The sequence below is a fragment of the Hippopotamus amphibius genome, chromosome 9 (genome assembly GCF_030028045.1).
Source record: "Hippopotamus amphibius kiboko isolate mHipAmp2 chromosome 9, mHipAmp2.hap2, whole genome shotgun sequence".
Lineage (NCBI taxonomy): Eukaryota > Metazoa > Chordata > Mammalia > Artiodactyla > Hippopotamidae > Hippopotamus > Hippopotamus amphibius.
This window is the reverse complement of record NC_080194.1, coordinates 124,989,379-125,005,166: the sequence shown is the minus strand read 5'-3', so window position 1 is coordinate 125,005,166 and position 15,788 is coordinate 124,989,379. Positions and strand designations below refer to the sequence as shown.

The 15,788-nt window shown below is 45.6% G+C and overlaps 1 protein-coding gene and 1 non-coding gene across 7 annotated transcripts in view; both read left to right on the top strand.

The window, feature by feature from the left end:
• Positions 1 to 14,969, top strand: part of GLYR1 (glyoxylate reductase 1 homolog) — a 31,025-nt gene extending 16,056 nt beyond the window's left edge. For 5 of the 6 annotated variants that reach the window (XM_057747760.1, XM_057747763.1, XM_057747766.1 and 2 more), the window contains 10 exons: positions 491 to 547; positions 1,278 to 1,328; positions 1,418 to 1,491; positions 4,130 to 4,229; positions 8,234 to 8,344; positions 9,051 to 9,152; positions 9,821 to 9,983; positions 10,302 to 10,481; positions 10,801 to 10,925; positions 14,832 to 14,969. In XM_057747760.1, the coding sequence (XP_057603743.1) occupies positions 491 to 547; positions 1,278 to 1,328; positions 1,418 to 1,491; positions 4,130 to 4,229; positions 8,234 to 8,344; positions 9,051 to 9,152; positions 9,821 to 9,983; positions 10,302 to 10,481; positions 10,801 to 10,925; positions 14,832 to 14,906 (1,038 nt within the window). In that variant the 3' untranslated portion in view covers positions 14,907 to 14,969. The remainder of the gene's footprint in view (positions 1 to 490; positions 548 to 1,277; positions 1,329 to 1,417; positions 1,492 to 4,129; positions 4,230 to 8,233; positions 8,345 to 9,050; positions 9,153 to 9,820; positions 9,984 to 10,301; positions 10,482 to 10,800; positions 10,926 to 14,831) is intronic. The other variant, XM_057747761.1, reaches the window with a different exon arrangement.
• LOC130829559 (small nucleolar RNA SNORA42/SNORA80 family) lies at positions 13,368 to 13,498 on the top strand. The gene has a single exon (XR_009047583.1). It is a non-coding gene; the product is annotated as a small nucleolar RNA SNORA42/SNORA80 family (small nucleolar RNA).
• Positions 14,970 to 15,788: the final 819 nt, after the last annotated feature.

The window sequence follows — 15,788 nt, the reverse complement described above, 5'->3', positions numbered from 1 at the left end:
AGATGTGCCATTCCCCTGTTGCAGGGCCTACTTAGGAAAAGCCTTGAAAGTCCTGCAGTCATTGCCTCCTCATTTCTGTTAATATTGATCTTCACTGGCACCAGGCACACGTGGGCCAGAATCCTAAGATCGGAAAAGTCTAAGAATTTGGCTTGTTCTGCAGGTCATCTGAAGTGACTGGTGAATGCTGAATTTAAAAAATGCTAGTAGGCTTTTTAAGTATTTTCCCACAGTGTTTGGGAATAATTTATATACCAACCTGGCAGAAACATTCATTCTTTTCCATTCGTAGCCAGTTTTCCTCCAGTTGAAATGGGCATTATTTATAAAAGGCTTAGACCAGCAATGGGAGAAGAGTTTTCAGGCAGTTGTAAGAATGGAACCCAGCTCCCAGAGGTGTTTCAGCCAGAGGAGAGGCTGGTTATCAGGTGGAAGGAGGTGACCTTTGGTGGAAGATAACTTGTTTTATTAAGTCATTTTCTGGTTTCAGCCTGTTAAAGATGCAGACCCTCATTTCCATCACTTCCTACTCAGCCAAACTGAGAAGGTAAGTTCTTTGAGATTCTTGATCCTTGGTCAGGAGCTGGCCTGAGGGGAGAGTCCTGCTCCTTTAGAACCTCACCCTAGTCTGAAAAGTTAGGCTCTGGCTGTACTGCTGCCCAGAGCAACTAGTTAAGTTTAAAAGTCACATAGAGGACCACTCATGAATCAGGCATTGTTAAGATTAAAAATGAACCCCAAAGAGCCTTTAAAACTTAATGGCTTTGTGGTTGAGACATTTGTGGTTGCCTTCAGAGTGTAGGACAGAAATCAAACCTCAGGAGCTGTCGACCACCCACAAGGTAGCCAGTGTTGCTGGATGGAGGCAATCTCCATCACCCCTGGGGGTGTGGGGGGAGTTTCCCCAAGTGTCTACAGGGCCATCGGTTAGGCTGAGCCCTGATAGGATCTGCTGATGGTGTGTGGCCTTGGAGTTGGACAGATCTGGATTCCAAGCCCAGTTACACTGACCAGGTTTATAATTCTGGGCACGTGACTTAACACTTCTGATTTTCAATGCCATCATCAGCAAAAGCACCTTGTAGAGCTCCGTGATACCTGAGTGAAGTGATAAACGTTAACTTTTCATGTGTGGTTCGGAGTTCAGTAAAGTCGGACACCAAATAAGTTTTTGATGTTAACTTCCCGCTTTGGGCCTAACCTTAATAGGGAAATCGCAACGAGCACTGGTTAAATGTTCAGTTTAATAAGTGGTTTTTTCACTCCTTCTTTATTAGCCAGCTGTCTGTTACCAGGCAATCACAAAGAAGTTGAAAATATGTGAGGAGGTACGTTGGTTCCACACCTCCTCATTTTTATTTTCACCAGGGCTTCGCGTGGGCAGGCTGACCTAATGACTTGTGTTTCCTTTTGCTAGGAGACTGGGTCCACCTCCATCCAGGCAGCAGACAGCACGGCTGTGAATGGCAGCATCACGCCCACAGACAAAAAGTAGGACCTTCGATGAAAAGGCTTCCTATGCCTCTGGTTCCGCTGGGGCCAGAGGGTGACTTCAAGGTGGCTTGTTAAGGGTTGTGTCCCAGCCATTGCTGGGACTAAAGGGAAAGAGAGGGAAAGTTGTAATTCTTAATGATTTGCCTGGGAGTAATTTGACTTGTAGGAGACAGAAGCTGCCCTATAAATGTACTGTGGATTTCACTTAGTGCTCATTGGTGAGTCTCCAAGCAGAGAACACTTGGGTCAGTGATTCTCAGACTTTCCTGTGCCTCAGAATCACCTTGGGGACTTCCTTGGCAGTTCAGTGGTTAGGACTCCATGCTCTTACTGATGAGGGCCTGGGTTTGATCCCTGGTTGGGGAACTAAGATCCCACAAGCCTTGTGGCATGGCGAAAAAATAAATAAACAGCTAACTTTTAAAAAACAAAACAAGAATTACCTGGAAGGCTCCTCATAAAGCACCAGTTGCTTGGCTCCACCCCCTGGGGTTTCTTGGTCAATAGGTCTGGGGTGGACAAATTCCCAGGTGGCTGCTGCTGCTCATCAGGAGACCACACTTTAAGAGCCACTGACCTTGGCCCTGGTAGGGGCGGGGGGCGAGAGATGGAGGCAGCCGGTTGTCCTGCCTTCCCCAGCTCTCCCTGCTGTCATCTCCCGGTCCTTACTGTGCACCTGCCTGTTGCCCTCCGACCCACCCAGACAGGTGGGGGACTTGACTGTGGTCCCCAGGCCTTTGCTTGCATCCACACTCACCTTTGCCTCAATTCTGACAGCCAGTTGTGTTGATGAAAAGCGTTCTTGAAGAAGGAGCATTCTCTTGAAGAACATAGCTAAGTTTGAATCTCCCATCTGTGTCTCCCATACGGTTCTTTCTCAGACTAAAAACAGTATGTCTTTTACATTATTCATCACTTTTTGTGCTGTTGGAACCACTTGTTCTACCAGTTATGTTTGATGAATTTCCTTTGTGGAGTGAAGGAGCTAGAGGCATATTGTATGCTAATAAAAGGAGGAATGGGCGTTACCCATTAAATTAATGGTGATTGTGTTGGCCTTTTTAAAAAGTCCAACTCCAGGCTGAGGGCAGAGTCCACTGTTTTCCGCCATCAGTCAAACCCTTTTTTAACATGAGTGTAAAGCCAACTACAGAGCAGACCAGCTGCATCGTACCCAATCCACCTGGTCCACGTTTTTCATCTTGCCTCAAGGACACCATGAGGGACTGTCAATCGCTATGTTTAAAATGCATAAATTTTATCCCCAGGTCTTCTGGGGGTCCTGGTACACCAAGAAAAGGAAAGAGAATTAGTTTGTCATGATTTAGAATCATAGGGAAAACTTACACTATGCAAATAGCTATGAATGACAGAAGATACCTCCTTGTTTTTAAGCTTCGGCTTAAAACTTAACGGTCAAGGGTGCCATTTGGTGAGGAAGGTGGTGGGTTCCATTTTCAACATTTGATTCAAATGACTTAGAGCAGGCTGGGATGAAGAGTATGAGAGTGCATATTCCAGCAAGGATAGGGGAACCTCTGAGCCAGTTTGCAAAGGTGGCTGCAGATAGGACTCCCAGGAGACTGAAAATACTGAAAGAATAACACAGGTCAAAGTGAAGAAGCTTCAGAGTATCTTAGAGCTGAGAGAATCACAAGCCAAAGACAAGAACATGAGGCAATAAGGAAAGAGGCATTGTTTAGCCATGTCTGGTGCAAGGAGAGAGAAGGAAGTGCAAGAACCAAGAAGAGACACTTCGGCAAGATAAAAATCATCTGTAAAAGCATGTAGCAGCTAATAGCCAAGTTCTAGGGGAAAGAAGGAGCAAGCTGTAGGAAGGGAAGGGAAGCAGAACATACCATCCACCTGAGTGTTTCAGTCACGGAAGGATCATAATGGGCCTGCAGTGAGAAGGCGTGGTGTGAGGGCAAAGAAGGACTGGCCAGGGTAGAGCAGCAACGGGGAGAGAGGGTCAGGAGAAGCATCCACGTGCCAGGAAAGATTGGTTCCAAAGCTCAAGTGAGGCTTTGAAGAAGCGGGCAAAGCCCATCCCTGCTGACGGCGCGAAGAGTACAAAGGTGGTGCAGGGCGTGGAGCCAGGCGAGGGCAGTGAGCACCAGCGTGCCGACTCCTGCAAACGGGGGAGGTGGCTGGCTCTGCACTCACTGCTCCCATCAACTTGTCGTGGATCCCGAGGTGCTTTAAATTGGCATCTCAAGGCCTAGCACTTGAGGTGGCTGATCGGGAACTGTTGCAAGATCTGGAGATAAATGTCTGCTTTCTCGCTGTAACGGAATTGTAAGCTCAGACCTTCTATCAAAGCAACAAGGAAATGATTTGAAAGATTTGCCGTAAACCATATGAGTCATACTTCTTGCACTGGCAGTTCAGGGTTTAGAAATGCCTGTTTAAACTTACAAACACTTTTGAACAGTGACATAAGAAAAGGCACGCTTTGCCTGCACTACCGCCAGCTCTGCAGTTGTGGTGTCAGCACACCACAGAGCAGTGTTCCTTGTGGTCTGAGGTGAGGTTCCCCGGGTTTATGAGGAAGCAGAACCTGTGTGGCATTCAGGGTCTCACCCTGTCCTCCCCCAGCCCACCACCCACTTTGATCAGTCTCTCTCTTTTTCAGGATAGGATTTTTGGGCCTTGGCCTCATGGGAAGTGGCATCGTCTCCAACTTGCTAAAAATGGGTCACACAGTGACTGTCTGGAACCGGACTGCAGAGAAAGTAAGCATTCATGGTGGTGCTTGTCGGGTGGGGTGGGACAGAGCCTTGACCCTTGGAGTTGGGGTAACTGAGGATAGGAATCTCCCTGCCGCCTCTGCTCCACATTCTGTATTCCATGGAGTAGAAGCCAAGCTCTTAGTTTAGACAGGGATGTAGATATACCAGCCTAGGAAACTAAATATTTAAAACACCCAGGGGTATATACAAAATGAAGTGGAAATTTCCCCCTCTGCCATTACCTGAAATAGGTAATAGGAAAAAAAAAACCTGTCAGGTTTTTCCATGCACATGCAAGCGAGAGGGTGTGTGTGTGTGTTTATTAATTCATTGTTGTGGAGAGTGTGTATCAGCAGGCTGCTTCGTCCTTACTCATGGCTGTGCTGTATTCTGTGTTTGGGTTGTAGTAGCAGACTGTGCCATAGAACACTCTGCGGTGAAGGAGATGTTCTGTATCTGCACTGGCCTTTGTGGTAGCCACTGGCCACATGTGGATCTTGAACGCTTGATTCATGGCTTGTAGACTGAAGAATTGAATTTTAAATTTTGTTTCATTTAAAATTAAATAGTCCCCTGTGGTTAGTGGCAACCATATGGTACAGGACAGATTTAGAAATTCTTAACCTAAGTTGGTCCGAGGCTTCAAGGGGTCTATGCATGCCCTGAAATGGAGTTCCAAATCTTTTGTAATGGAGAGAGGCCATGGCTCCCATCAAATTCTCATCCAGAAAAAGGTGAAGAACCATAGTCTGAGTACCAGAAAACTAAAACACTGCACGTGTCAGGAACAGAGACACCAAGAAAGGACCAGCCTCTTGAGGAACAAGGTCTGGCTGAGCATGTGTTTGTGAAACAATGGGGTGAGCATCCTGTGTGTACAGCGAGGTGAGAGCTGAAATGAAGGGAGGTAGTAAAGAATGAAGGGAGATAGTAGAGCTGGTGGATCTGAATTAACAAAAATGTCTAGGCAAAGTAAGAAGTCTACTTTGTTGAAACAGTCCTTTTCAAGAATAGTAAGGGACTGTTTGGAGAGTTGAGGGCACCTGGGAGAAAGGGCCGTGCTAAGAGATGTGGGCTTCAGGTGCTGGGCATTGGGTAGGCGCTGCAGGGACCTAAGTCAGGAGTGAGATCTCAGAGGCCCTGTTGGCAGATATTTGTGATTCAAGGCCAGGGTAACCAGGAAATCTAGACATGCGTAGTTGCAGAACATCAGGAGAATCCAAGGGTTTGCATTATAAGTATATATTCCCTTTTGATAGAAGTGCCTCTGGTCATCCTGTTTTCTTGATTGGAAAGCCTAATTGTTATAAACATGGCTATTCTTTCCAGATTAATTTATGGGAAGGCAGTAGAGCAAAGCAGTTATGGACTTGGGTTTGGAATCAGACAGCTACACTGCTTACCCGCTTATTTTTAAGTCTATAAGCAATCAAAGTCACCAAAGAAAAAGATTAATTTTTAAAAAATTTTTATTGGAGTATAGTTATTTTACAGTGTTATGTTAGTTTCTGCTGTACAGCAAAATGAATCAGGTATACGTATACATATATCCCCTCTTATTTGGATTTCCTTCCCATTTAGGTCGCCACAGAGCATTGAGTATAGTTCCCCATGCTACGCAGTAGGTTCTCGTTAGTTATCTGTTTTATACATAGTAGTGTATATATGTCAATCCCGTTCTTCCAATTCATCCCACCCCCCAATAGTTTTTGATAATACTCCCCACAACAAAAAATAAACAATAAAAAACAATTGAAAGGCACACCAACTAGTTTATTTTTTATTTTTTGGAATTTAAAAATTTTGTATTTTTAAAAATTCCTCACAACCCTAACAACTTTTTGTGTATTTTTCCCTAGTTTTTGTGGGGGGGGTTTTGGGGTGGGAGGGTTGATTTTGTTTGTGTTTTGGGGTTTGTTTTTTTTTTTAAAGATTGATTGATTGATTGATTGATTGATAGTCGGCTGCGTTGGGTCTTTTGCTGCGCACAGGCTTTCTGTAGTTGTGGCAGGTGGGGGCTACTCTTTGTTGTGGTGCCAGGCCTCTCATTGTGATGGCTTCTTTTGTTGCTGAGCATGGGCTCTAGGCGCACAGGCTTCAGTAGTTGTGGTACACAGGCTTAGTTGCTCCTCGGCATGTGGGATCTTCCCGGACCGGGGATCAAACCTGGATCCTCCGCACCGGCAGGCGGATTCTTAAGCACTGTGCCACCAGGGAAGTCCCTGGTTTTTGGTTTTTGTTAAAGTATAGTTGGTTTACATTTGTACATCAGTTTCGGGTGTACAGCATAGTGATTCAGTATTTTTATAGATTATGCTCCATTTAAAGTTATTATAAAATAATAGCTGTATTTTTCTGTGCTACACAATATATCCTTGTGGCTTATTTAGTTTATACATAGCAGTTTGTACTATCCCCTACTCCTATTTTGCCCCTCCCCGATTCCCTCTTCTCACCGGTAACCACTTGTTCTATGAGTCTGTTTCTTTTTTATTATATTCATTTATTTGTTTTATATCTTATGTTCTACATATAAGTGATAGTGTAGAATATTTGTCTTTCTCTGTCTGACTTATTTCACTAAGCGTAATAATACCCTCTAGGTCCATCCATGTTGTTGCAAATGGCAGAATTTCATTCTTTTTATGGCTGAGTAATATTCCTCTGTGTGTGTGTGTGTACCACATCTTTATCTGTTCATCTGTTGATGGACACTTAGGTTACTTCCATATTTTGGCTACTGTAATGCTGCTATCAACATTTGGGGGAGGGGTTGTATCTTTTCAAATTAGTGTTTTTGTTTTCTTTAGGTATGAAACCAGGAGTGGAATTTCTTGTTAAACAAATAGTTTGATAATGATTTAAAGATTTTTAAATAGCTAACAAAGAGGAAACAATAAACAAAGGTATTAAAGAGATTCAGTAATCAGGAGTAATCAAAATATATCAAGCAAAAAGTTGCTATTTTTGGCTTGATAAATTATCAGGTAGGATAAAATTTTAATGTATTTATATGTACTTGTTTGTTGTTTTTAAACAATGTACTCTATGTTGGTGATTTGAGACCTTGCCAGAGATCATTGTAAATTGACACAGGCTTGTTGGAAGGCCATTTGTCTACATTTTTTAAACCGTTTTCAGAGCCTGTTTTATTCCACTTACAGAGATCTAAATTCAAAACATAGAGGAGACCTATATTTGTTGGGGTCATTTATGATTAATCAAAATCAGGCCAGATATTGAACTGCAGGAAGACATAAATCATACAAAATATTGAAAGTTAGATACAAAATACAAAATAATAGGTCCAAATTATTCTAAATACTTTTTTTAATGCCTTTAGAAAAGGAAATACACCAAAATATTAATGATGTGTTTTGTTATGAGATGTTCTGGGTGATTTTAATTTTCAGAAAACAAAAGTTAGTGCTTATGGACACCTCACCCCCACCCGCCACAGCCCCCCGGAAACAATTAAATAAGGAATGGCAGCCTGTTAGCCCCAGCCCTGCTTCCTCAGCTCACAGGGCACTGGGCACATTTCACCACAGCCAAGACAGCCAGAGAGAGCTGCAGACAAGTACTCTTTACATCCTGTTCTTCATTCAGGAAACCTTCAGCAGACATTTGTTTTGTGCTTCCTGTGAAGTAGAACATGGAACATCCTCCTAGGCATCAAGTATGCAAAAACACAAGACTGGGGACTTCCTGGCGGTCCAGAGGTTAAGACTGTGCCTCCATTGCAGGGGGCACAGGTTCAGTACCTGGTGGGGGAACTAAGATCTCCTGTGGGCGCAGCTAAAAAAAAAAAAAACGACAAGGCTGTCCTTAAGGGGCTCCCGTCCACTTCCCTCGAGCAGTCAGACTGCCTTCTGGGGTACCTGGTTCCCAGTCTCAGCCTCCTGCCTTGGAAGGCCATGCAGGAGGACTGGGCATTGCACCTCTGGCCTGGCTGGTGTCTGTTGTGCACTGCCTGCAGCTCACATTAGGATCTGTGACTTTTGCAGTGTGATTTGTTCATCCAGGAGGGGGCCCGCCTAGGAAGAACCCCCGCTGAAGTCGTTTCAACTTGTGACATCACATTTGCCTGCGTGTCAGATCCAAAGGCAGCGAAGGACGTAAGGATCCCCTCCCTCCCCTCAGCGTCTCAGGTTGTGGCCAGGAAAACTGGCTGGCCTCCTCCCCTTCTCCCCTGCGCACTGAGTGAGTGTCTGCATGGGGGTGGGGGGTGGATTGGATTTCCCATTTGGGGATCATCTCCCATTGTGAAGGGCATTTGTATAAATTGAATACAGACTTACTTTAATTCAGAACAAAGAATGAAACTGACTAGGGTCCCTAAGGTCTGTGCTGAAATGAAATGGTTCCTGACAGGCTCATGTATTCCTGTTGAGCTGGAAGCTTTGAAGCTGAGTGTGCCTTTGGTCCATGTGTCAAGTTCCTATGTTTAGCTATCACTGTATTTGTATGCTTTAAAAGTTCAAGTGCAGTAGTCATCTTGTTAAACTCATGACTAGACTAATCCAAGTAAATCCAAAGAAGCCAAAAAAAAATAAATACCAAGGTTCCATCTTTTCAGTGGCAGGTTTTTAATGAAAAGAAACACATGTATATTCTTTTTGAAGATAAATGGAAACATACCATAAATTCTCTTTACCTTGCTTATTTACATGCTCTTTCCTTTTGAACCTTAATATTTGGGAAATGAGCCAAAAAATCAATAGGACAGTGACCTTAGGTCTAAGGGGCTCCTGGGTATCTGGCGGGGCTCCTGGGTATCTGGCTGGGAGCCTGGGCTATTGCTTCTCCCTTGTGTCCCCACAGCTGGTGCTGGGCCCCAGCGGTGTGCTGCAAGGGATCCGCCCTGGGAAGTGCTACGTGGACATGTCAACAGTGGACGCTGACACAGTCACCGAGCTGGCCCAGGTAGCAGCCTCCTTCAGGCTGGCCCTCCAGCATCCTTTCAGTTGGAGCCCAAAACGCAGGCTAACCATGCCCAAGTGTGGGCAACTTAGTTACTCTAGAGCCAAAGCCAGATACTTTGGGACTAGCCTGTCTTCACTCTCTGCCTTCAAATCTACACCTAGTTGAGTGGCTGTGAAAGGAGAGGTGCTTCCTGGCTGGGATGAGCATCAGGTCCTGTAGCTGCCAGCCTCTCAGTCAGAAGCAGTCCAGGTTGCCAGCAGGGTCTTTTTGGTTTAAGCAGCTTTCTACAGTTGATCCTAGCAGAATATTCCACCACCCTGAGCTGCTGGGCCCAGTGTGTGTCCTGAGGGTGGCTGAATGTAGGAAGTGAGGCCAGCCATGCCATTGGGCGTGGTCATGTTGGTTATAGTCTTTGTGAGAAGTTACGAGTGAATGGGAGCCTATGAGGACACCCCAGCTTCTCTCTGTCTACTGCATGTGATTCAGGCATCTGGTGGAGGACTGTCTACTGACCCCCCCACAGTGTCAGTCCACCACCTTGGTACAGGTGTCAGCTTTGGTGCCTCAGCATGGAGGGCCAAGTGCTCCCGCCCCATTATGCTCCTTGCTTCCTGCCTAAGGCCCTTGTGAGAGGCAGGCCCTCCAGAAGCTGTGACTTTCCTTTCCAGGTGATTGTGTCCAGGGGGGGCCGCTTTCTGGAAGCCCCGGTCTCAGGGAATCAGCAGCTATCTAATGATGGGATGTTGGTGATCTTAGCAGCCGGAGACAGGGGCTTATATGAGGACTGCAGCAGCTGCTTCCAGGCAATGGGGAAGACTTCCTTCTTCCTAGGTAACATGCCTGCCCACCTGTCGGGCCACTTCAGGCCTGGAGGCTGGGTGGGCCACATCCCCTCTAGACTGCCCTGATGACAGCGTCAGTCCCGCACGGCCTCTCTGCCTGGGGCCCCCGTGGGAAGGTTTTCTTTGACTTGCACAGTCAGTGCCTGGAAGGAGGAAGAGCCAGAAGGGTCAGAGCCAGTTCTGTCAGGGGCAGGTGAATGGGGCCTCCCCTGGGTGTAGAGGTGGGTCCGAGCAGGGGTGAGGGTAAGCAGACAGCCCCTCCCCATGGGATTCTTGGGACGTGACCACGATTCTTTGCCCTGGGCAGGTGAGGTTGGCAATGCAGCTAAGATGATGCTGATCGTGAACATGGTCCAGGGGAGCTTCATGGCCACCATCGCTGAGGGCCTCACCCTGGCCCAAGTGACAGGCCAGTCCCAGCAGACACTCTTGGACATCCTCAATCAGGGACAGTTGGCCAGCATCTTCCTGGACCAGAAGTGCCAAAGTAAGTTGCCTTTGGCCTCTGTTTTTGTGTTTTAGTTTTGATTGGAGCTGGGAAACTGGGTCAGGCAGCTGTCACAAAACAGTGTCTTCCTTGGGGGGCTCATTGCGTGTGAATGAAACACCCTCTCCAGTCAGTCCAGGCCCCCAGTCAGAGGGTGTCCAGAGACATGGCAGGTGGGATTTGGGGGTACAGGCTGGGAACTTGTCTCTTGGGTGTCCTATGGGGAAGAAATGCTAGGTGTTGAGTCCTGACAGTACTCCAAGCGGTTTCTTATTTAGGATCCTTTTAAGTCCTCTGATGAATAACTTTCCCTCCTCAGATATCCTACAAGGAAACTTTAAGCCTGATTTCTACCTGAAATACATTCAGAAGGATCTCCGTTTAGCCATTGCGCTAGGTGATGCCGTCAACCATCCGACTCCTATGGCAGCTGCAGCCAATGAGGTAACAGCAGGAGGCTGCGGTGCGAGTCGCAGCAGCCCTCCTTTGTTTGTTTCCCTTGCTCTCCTCCCTCTGCCTTGGCTTGGCTCTGTGTCTGTCCTATCAAGGTGGAATCGTAGGTCATTAATTTCGGACCTTCCTTTTCTAAAGTTGTGTGTTTCCTCCAAGCCATGCTTACTTGCGTGGGAGTTCTTCTTTGACCTGTGGATTACTTAAAAGTGTCAAATTCATATAAAAACCCTGAAGGGTTTCCTAGATATCTAATGATTATTGATTTCTAATGTATCTCTGTGATAAAAAAATATACTACGTATGGCTTTTAACTCTTTGCATTGAATCAGATGTGTCTTGGTGGGTGTGCCATGTTCACTTCAGAAGACTGTGTGTTCTGCAGTTGGGTGCTGTGTTCTGCACATATCAGTTAGGTCAAGATGGTTGCTAGTATTTTTTTAGATCATCTTTACTGACCTTTTTCTCTAGTTCTTTCCATTGCTGAGAAAGGGATGTTAAAATTTCCAACTGTGATTGTGGGTTCATCTGTTTCTCCCTTTAATTCTGTCCATTTCGCTTGAGGTCTTTGAATCTCTTTGTTTTGGGGCTCTTAGCCATTTATGATTGTTATGTCTTCCTGATGAATTTGCCCTTTTGTTATTAAGAAATGTCCATCTTGATCTTTGTCTTGAGGTCTGTTGTCTGATTTTCATATGGCTGCTGTAGCTTTCTCATGCTTACAGTTTCCATGTGATATATCTTTTTCCATCCATTTACCTTTTTTTTTTTAATTATTTATTTTTAGGTTGTGTTGGGTCTTTGTTGTGCACGGGCTTTCTGTAGTTGCAGTGAGCGGGGGCTACTCTTCATTGGGGTGTACAGGCTTCTCATTGTAGTGGCTTCTCTTGTTGTGGCGCATGGGCTCTAGACATGCAGGCTTAGGTAGTTGTGGCACATGGGCTCAGTAGTTGTGGCTCACAGTCTCTAGAGCACAGGCTCAGTAGTTGTCGTGCACAGGCTTAGTCACTCCATGGCATGTGCGAATCTTCCCGGACCAGGGATTGAACCCATGTTCTCTGCACTGGCAGGTGGATTCTTAACCACTGTGCTACCAGCGAAGTCCCTCCATCCCTTTGCTTTCAGCCTTTGTTTTTAAATTGTATCTGTTGTAGACAGTCTGTAATTGGGGCTTGCATTTTTATCCATTCTGACGTTGTCTGCTTATTAAATGGGGTGTTTAGTCCTTAACATTTTTTTTTGAATGACGTTTATTAATAAGCACTTACATGGGCACTTTTTGGAAACAGTTTTCTAGAAGTTCAGTTTTCTTATCTCAATCTGGTAGAAGTATAATCTAAAAAAAAACAGCTGAGCAATATTTGTCTTTATCATAGAATTACAATAAAAACTACATTTTGTGAAATGCATACATACGTGAATCACATAGATTTGTTTATATTTAGAAGCTCTGTCTTCCAAGTGCTATAAGCTGTATGCATTTTTATTCAAGTTAAATAGAGGTCTCAAGTGGCTTGTTCTGTAGAGGCAAAGAAGAAGTAAAAATACACAGTACTGGGCAATTCCCTGGCAGTCCAGTGGTCAGGACTCTGCGCTTCCATTGCTGGGGGCCAAGGTTCCATCCCTGGTCGGGGAAGTAATATCCTGTAAGCCATAAATAAATGAATGAATGAATGAACTGTTCTTTTCAGACCTGCATTTTCATAGTTTATAATCATCTGTCCTTGAATTCTGTGTCTCTGCCCTTCCTTGTCTGAACATCTCAGGGTACTTATTTCGCTCTTCCAGGTTGTAGTACAATTTCAGGTTCCTCCTGTCTTACCTTCAGGTTCTCTCTTGGCAGTGGAACTCCTTGTGTGTTGTATAATTTTTTGTTGACAAGTTTGTCTGTAACTGTGGTTACTTCTGAAGGGTTCTATGGTGTCTTGTGTTGGGAGCACTTCTCTGTGAGGTGATTTCCACTTGCCTCTCCCCTGACTCTACAGGATTTATTGGCTTGGAAACAGACATTTTGGTTAATTTCTTGACAGAACATGGCACTTTCTGACCATTTAGATGGTGCAAGTTTAGGCTCTCCACTGTTGTGAATTCAGGATCTTAAGGGTACCTGGTCCATTAACATTTAGTCTTTGTCTTGCAGTCTTGATATGTGGTTGGATTTGGAGCTACTCTTTTATCATTTGATTGCCACCTGTCCTCTCTGTCTTTTGTCTGTTTCTCCTTTCTCTTGGGATAGCCTTCTTTTGCGATATTTGAATATTTTTTAGAATTTGATTTTATCTATTGGCTTTTTAACAGTGCATCATTTTTCTTTCGTCTTTGCTCTAGGGATTACTGTATGCATCCTTAACTTCACGTCCTAGATTGGACCTCTCTACATAAAATGTAGATGCATTTACCTCTCCCTCCCTCATCTTTTAAGGCAGGCTTTCTCATACATGGGTTTGGATTTATGGTAGGCCTATCCCCCGGGCCTCTCATAGTGTCCCATGCCAGAGCAAACTGGCCCCGCACCATTGCCAGGCCTCTGCCCTTAGGCTGCAGGCACTGAAGTGGGTTGCACGGGGGGTCCAGGGGCACTATGGACGTTTTGTTGTGGGAGCTGTCCCGGTGCATTGCAGGATGCTGAGCAGCATCCCTGTCCTCTAACCACTAGATGCCGGTTACACCCCCTCACTTGATAGAAGTTATCTCCATACATTACCAAATGTTGCTCCAGATGGGAAGCAAAATGAGCCCAGTTTGAAAACCCTTGCTTTAGGTACAAATGTCCTATGTGTTACATTTGCCTTTGTTTTAAACCCATCATTGTTGGGAATGTCTTGCCTTAAGTAGTCATATGTATTTTTTAAAAATTAAGAGAAAAAACAGGTATATTTCTCTAATTTACCATTTCCAGTGCTTTCCTTTCCTTTCTGAAGAATTGAATTTCTCTCTGGTGTTGTTTTCCTTTCAGCTGGAAGAACTTGCTTCAGCATTTCCTGAATGCAGGTCTGCTGGCAATGATTAGTTCTCTCATCTGAAAAGGTCTTTATTTAGCCTTCATATTGAGTTGACAGCTATAACTGAGCTGTAATGGACATCAGTTATAGTGGCTGCAACTGGACTATGTTTAGAAAAAGAAAAAAATGCAGCCAGCCGGCCATATGGGAGGAACCTGTCCAGCTGCATTTTTTTCGACATGACTGGATGTTGTACTGCCGCTGTTGAATGATGGCTTTTTAATTTTTCTCACATTCTCATATGCACCTAGTACCTTTGGGGTGGCTATTGATTGCCAAGCACCATTCTAGACTCTGGGGACACAGGGTGCAGCCCCTTCTCTTCCTTACATTTTAATGGAAGGAGGTACAAAGTAAGCACATAAATGTTTAAATAAGTAAGAGTTGCAGAAGGTTAGAATTATGAATAAAATGGAACAGAATAAAGGGCTGGAGGTGGGCGGGTAAAGTGGTGCAGCCACTGCTTCAGATGGGATGGTCAGGAAAGGCTTGGAGCTGATTGGGAAGGAGCCAGCCATGCTGAGGGAAGGACAGGGACAGCAGCCCAGAGAATAACATGGGAAGTCCTTGGAACATCTTGAGCAGGAAGGGACATGATTATAACTACTAACAATGCTGAGTCCTGCCTCTGAGCACTTTACATCCCTCACTCCATTTAATCCTCACAATAATGCTGTTACCTTCTCCATAAAATCAAGAAGCAATGGTGGAGGCACAGAGAAACTGAGGCACTTTGTCCAAGGTCAGGCCAGTCAGTGAGGAATCCAGGAGTCACACCCAGGCAGCCTGGACTCCAGAACCTACCTACCTAACTACATCTAGAACCCCCTCTAGGAAGCAGATCTGTGTCTATAAGTCAGCTCTGTAGCCAGGCTAAGCCCGTGTCATTTTTTTCCAGGTGTACAAAAGAGCCAAGGCACTGGACCAGTCTGACAATGACATGTCTGCCGTGTACCGAGCCTATATACACTAAGCCCTTGACCCCAGCCCCAGCCCCATCTTCCCTCTGACCCCCTCTTCCTCACACGGAGTTGGGGTCCTGGGACTTAACTCTGGACCAGTCCACTTGTCTCCATCTCCTTTTATACAGACTTTGAGACTTGCCATCAGCACCGCACACAGCATCGCTCCTCCCCTGGAAGTCCTGGAGAAGGGAGGGGCATCAGCAGGATTGGCCTATGGGAAAGTTCTTGAGCTGGGCACTGGCCCTGGACTCAGTGGCTGTGTGTTGACACACACAAACACACACACACACCCCACACACGCCACACACTGGCTCTTGCCCCAGGATAGAAGCTGCCCAGAAACTGCTGCCTGGCTTTTTTTTCCCCCTTCTTCCAAGCTGTCTTATCTCAGACCCCTTCCAGTCGAGGAACTAGAATTAGCAGTGAGAACTGGAAGTTTTCCCACTGCTTCCCTCACAGCAAAGAGGCTGTAGTTCTGTCCATTGTCCCCTACTGGATTCTGCGCAGAAAGAGGCTCTGGGCCAAGATGAGCCAACACAGACTCTAAACGGAGGGTCCCATGGGGCCTTCCAACCTCAGGTGACCAGCTGATGAGGATTGTCATGTTTAAGCTACCAATGTGCAACCAACTCTCCATAAATGCCTTTGTGAGCTGAAAAGATATTGGCCAGTTCAAGCGAAGACAGGGCTCTGGCTTCCAGGGAAAGCAGCAAACAGCCAGCCTCTAGGTGAGCCCCACAGAAACCCGCTCTTCTCACTGATGTTCAGCACCTGTCCCAGAAGTCACCGTCACTGTGGAGCCTGGGCTGGGATCAGACTTCCTTGCCGTGGTGTGGAGGAGCTCACTCTTCATCAGGCTGTTATAGTATTTGGATTTGCATTCCAGTCCT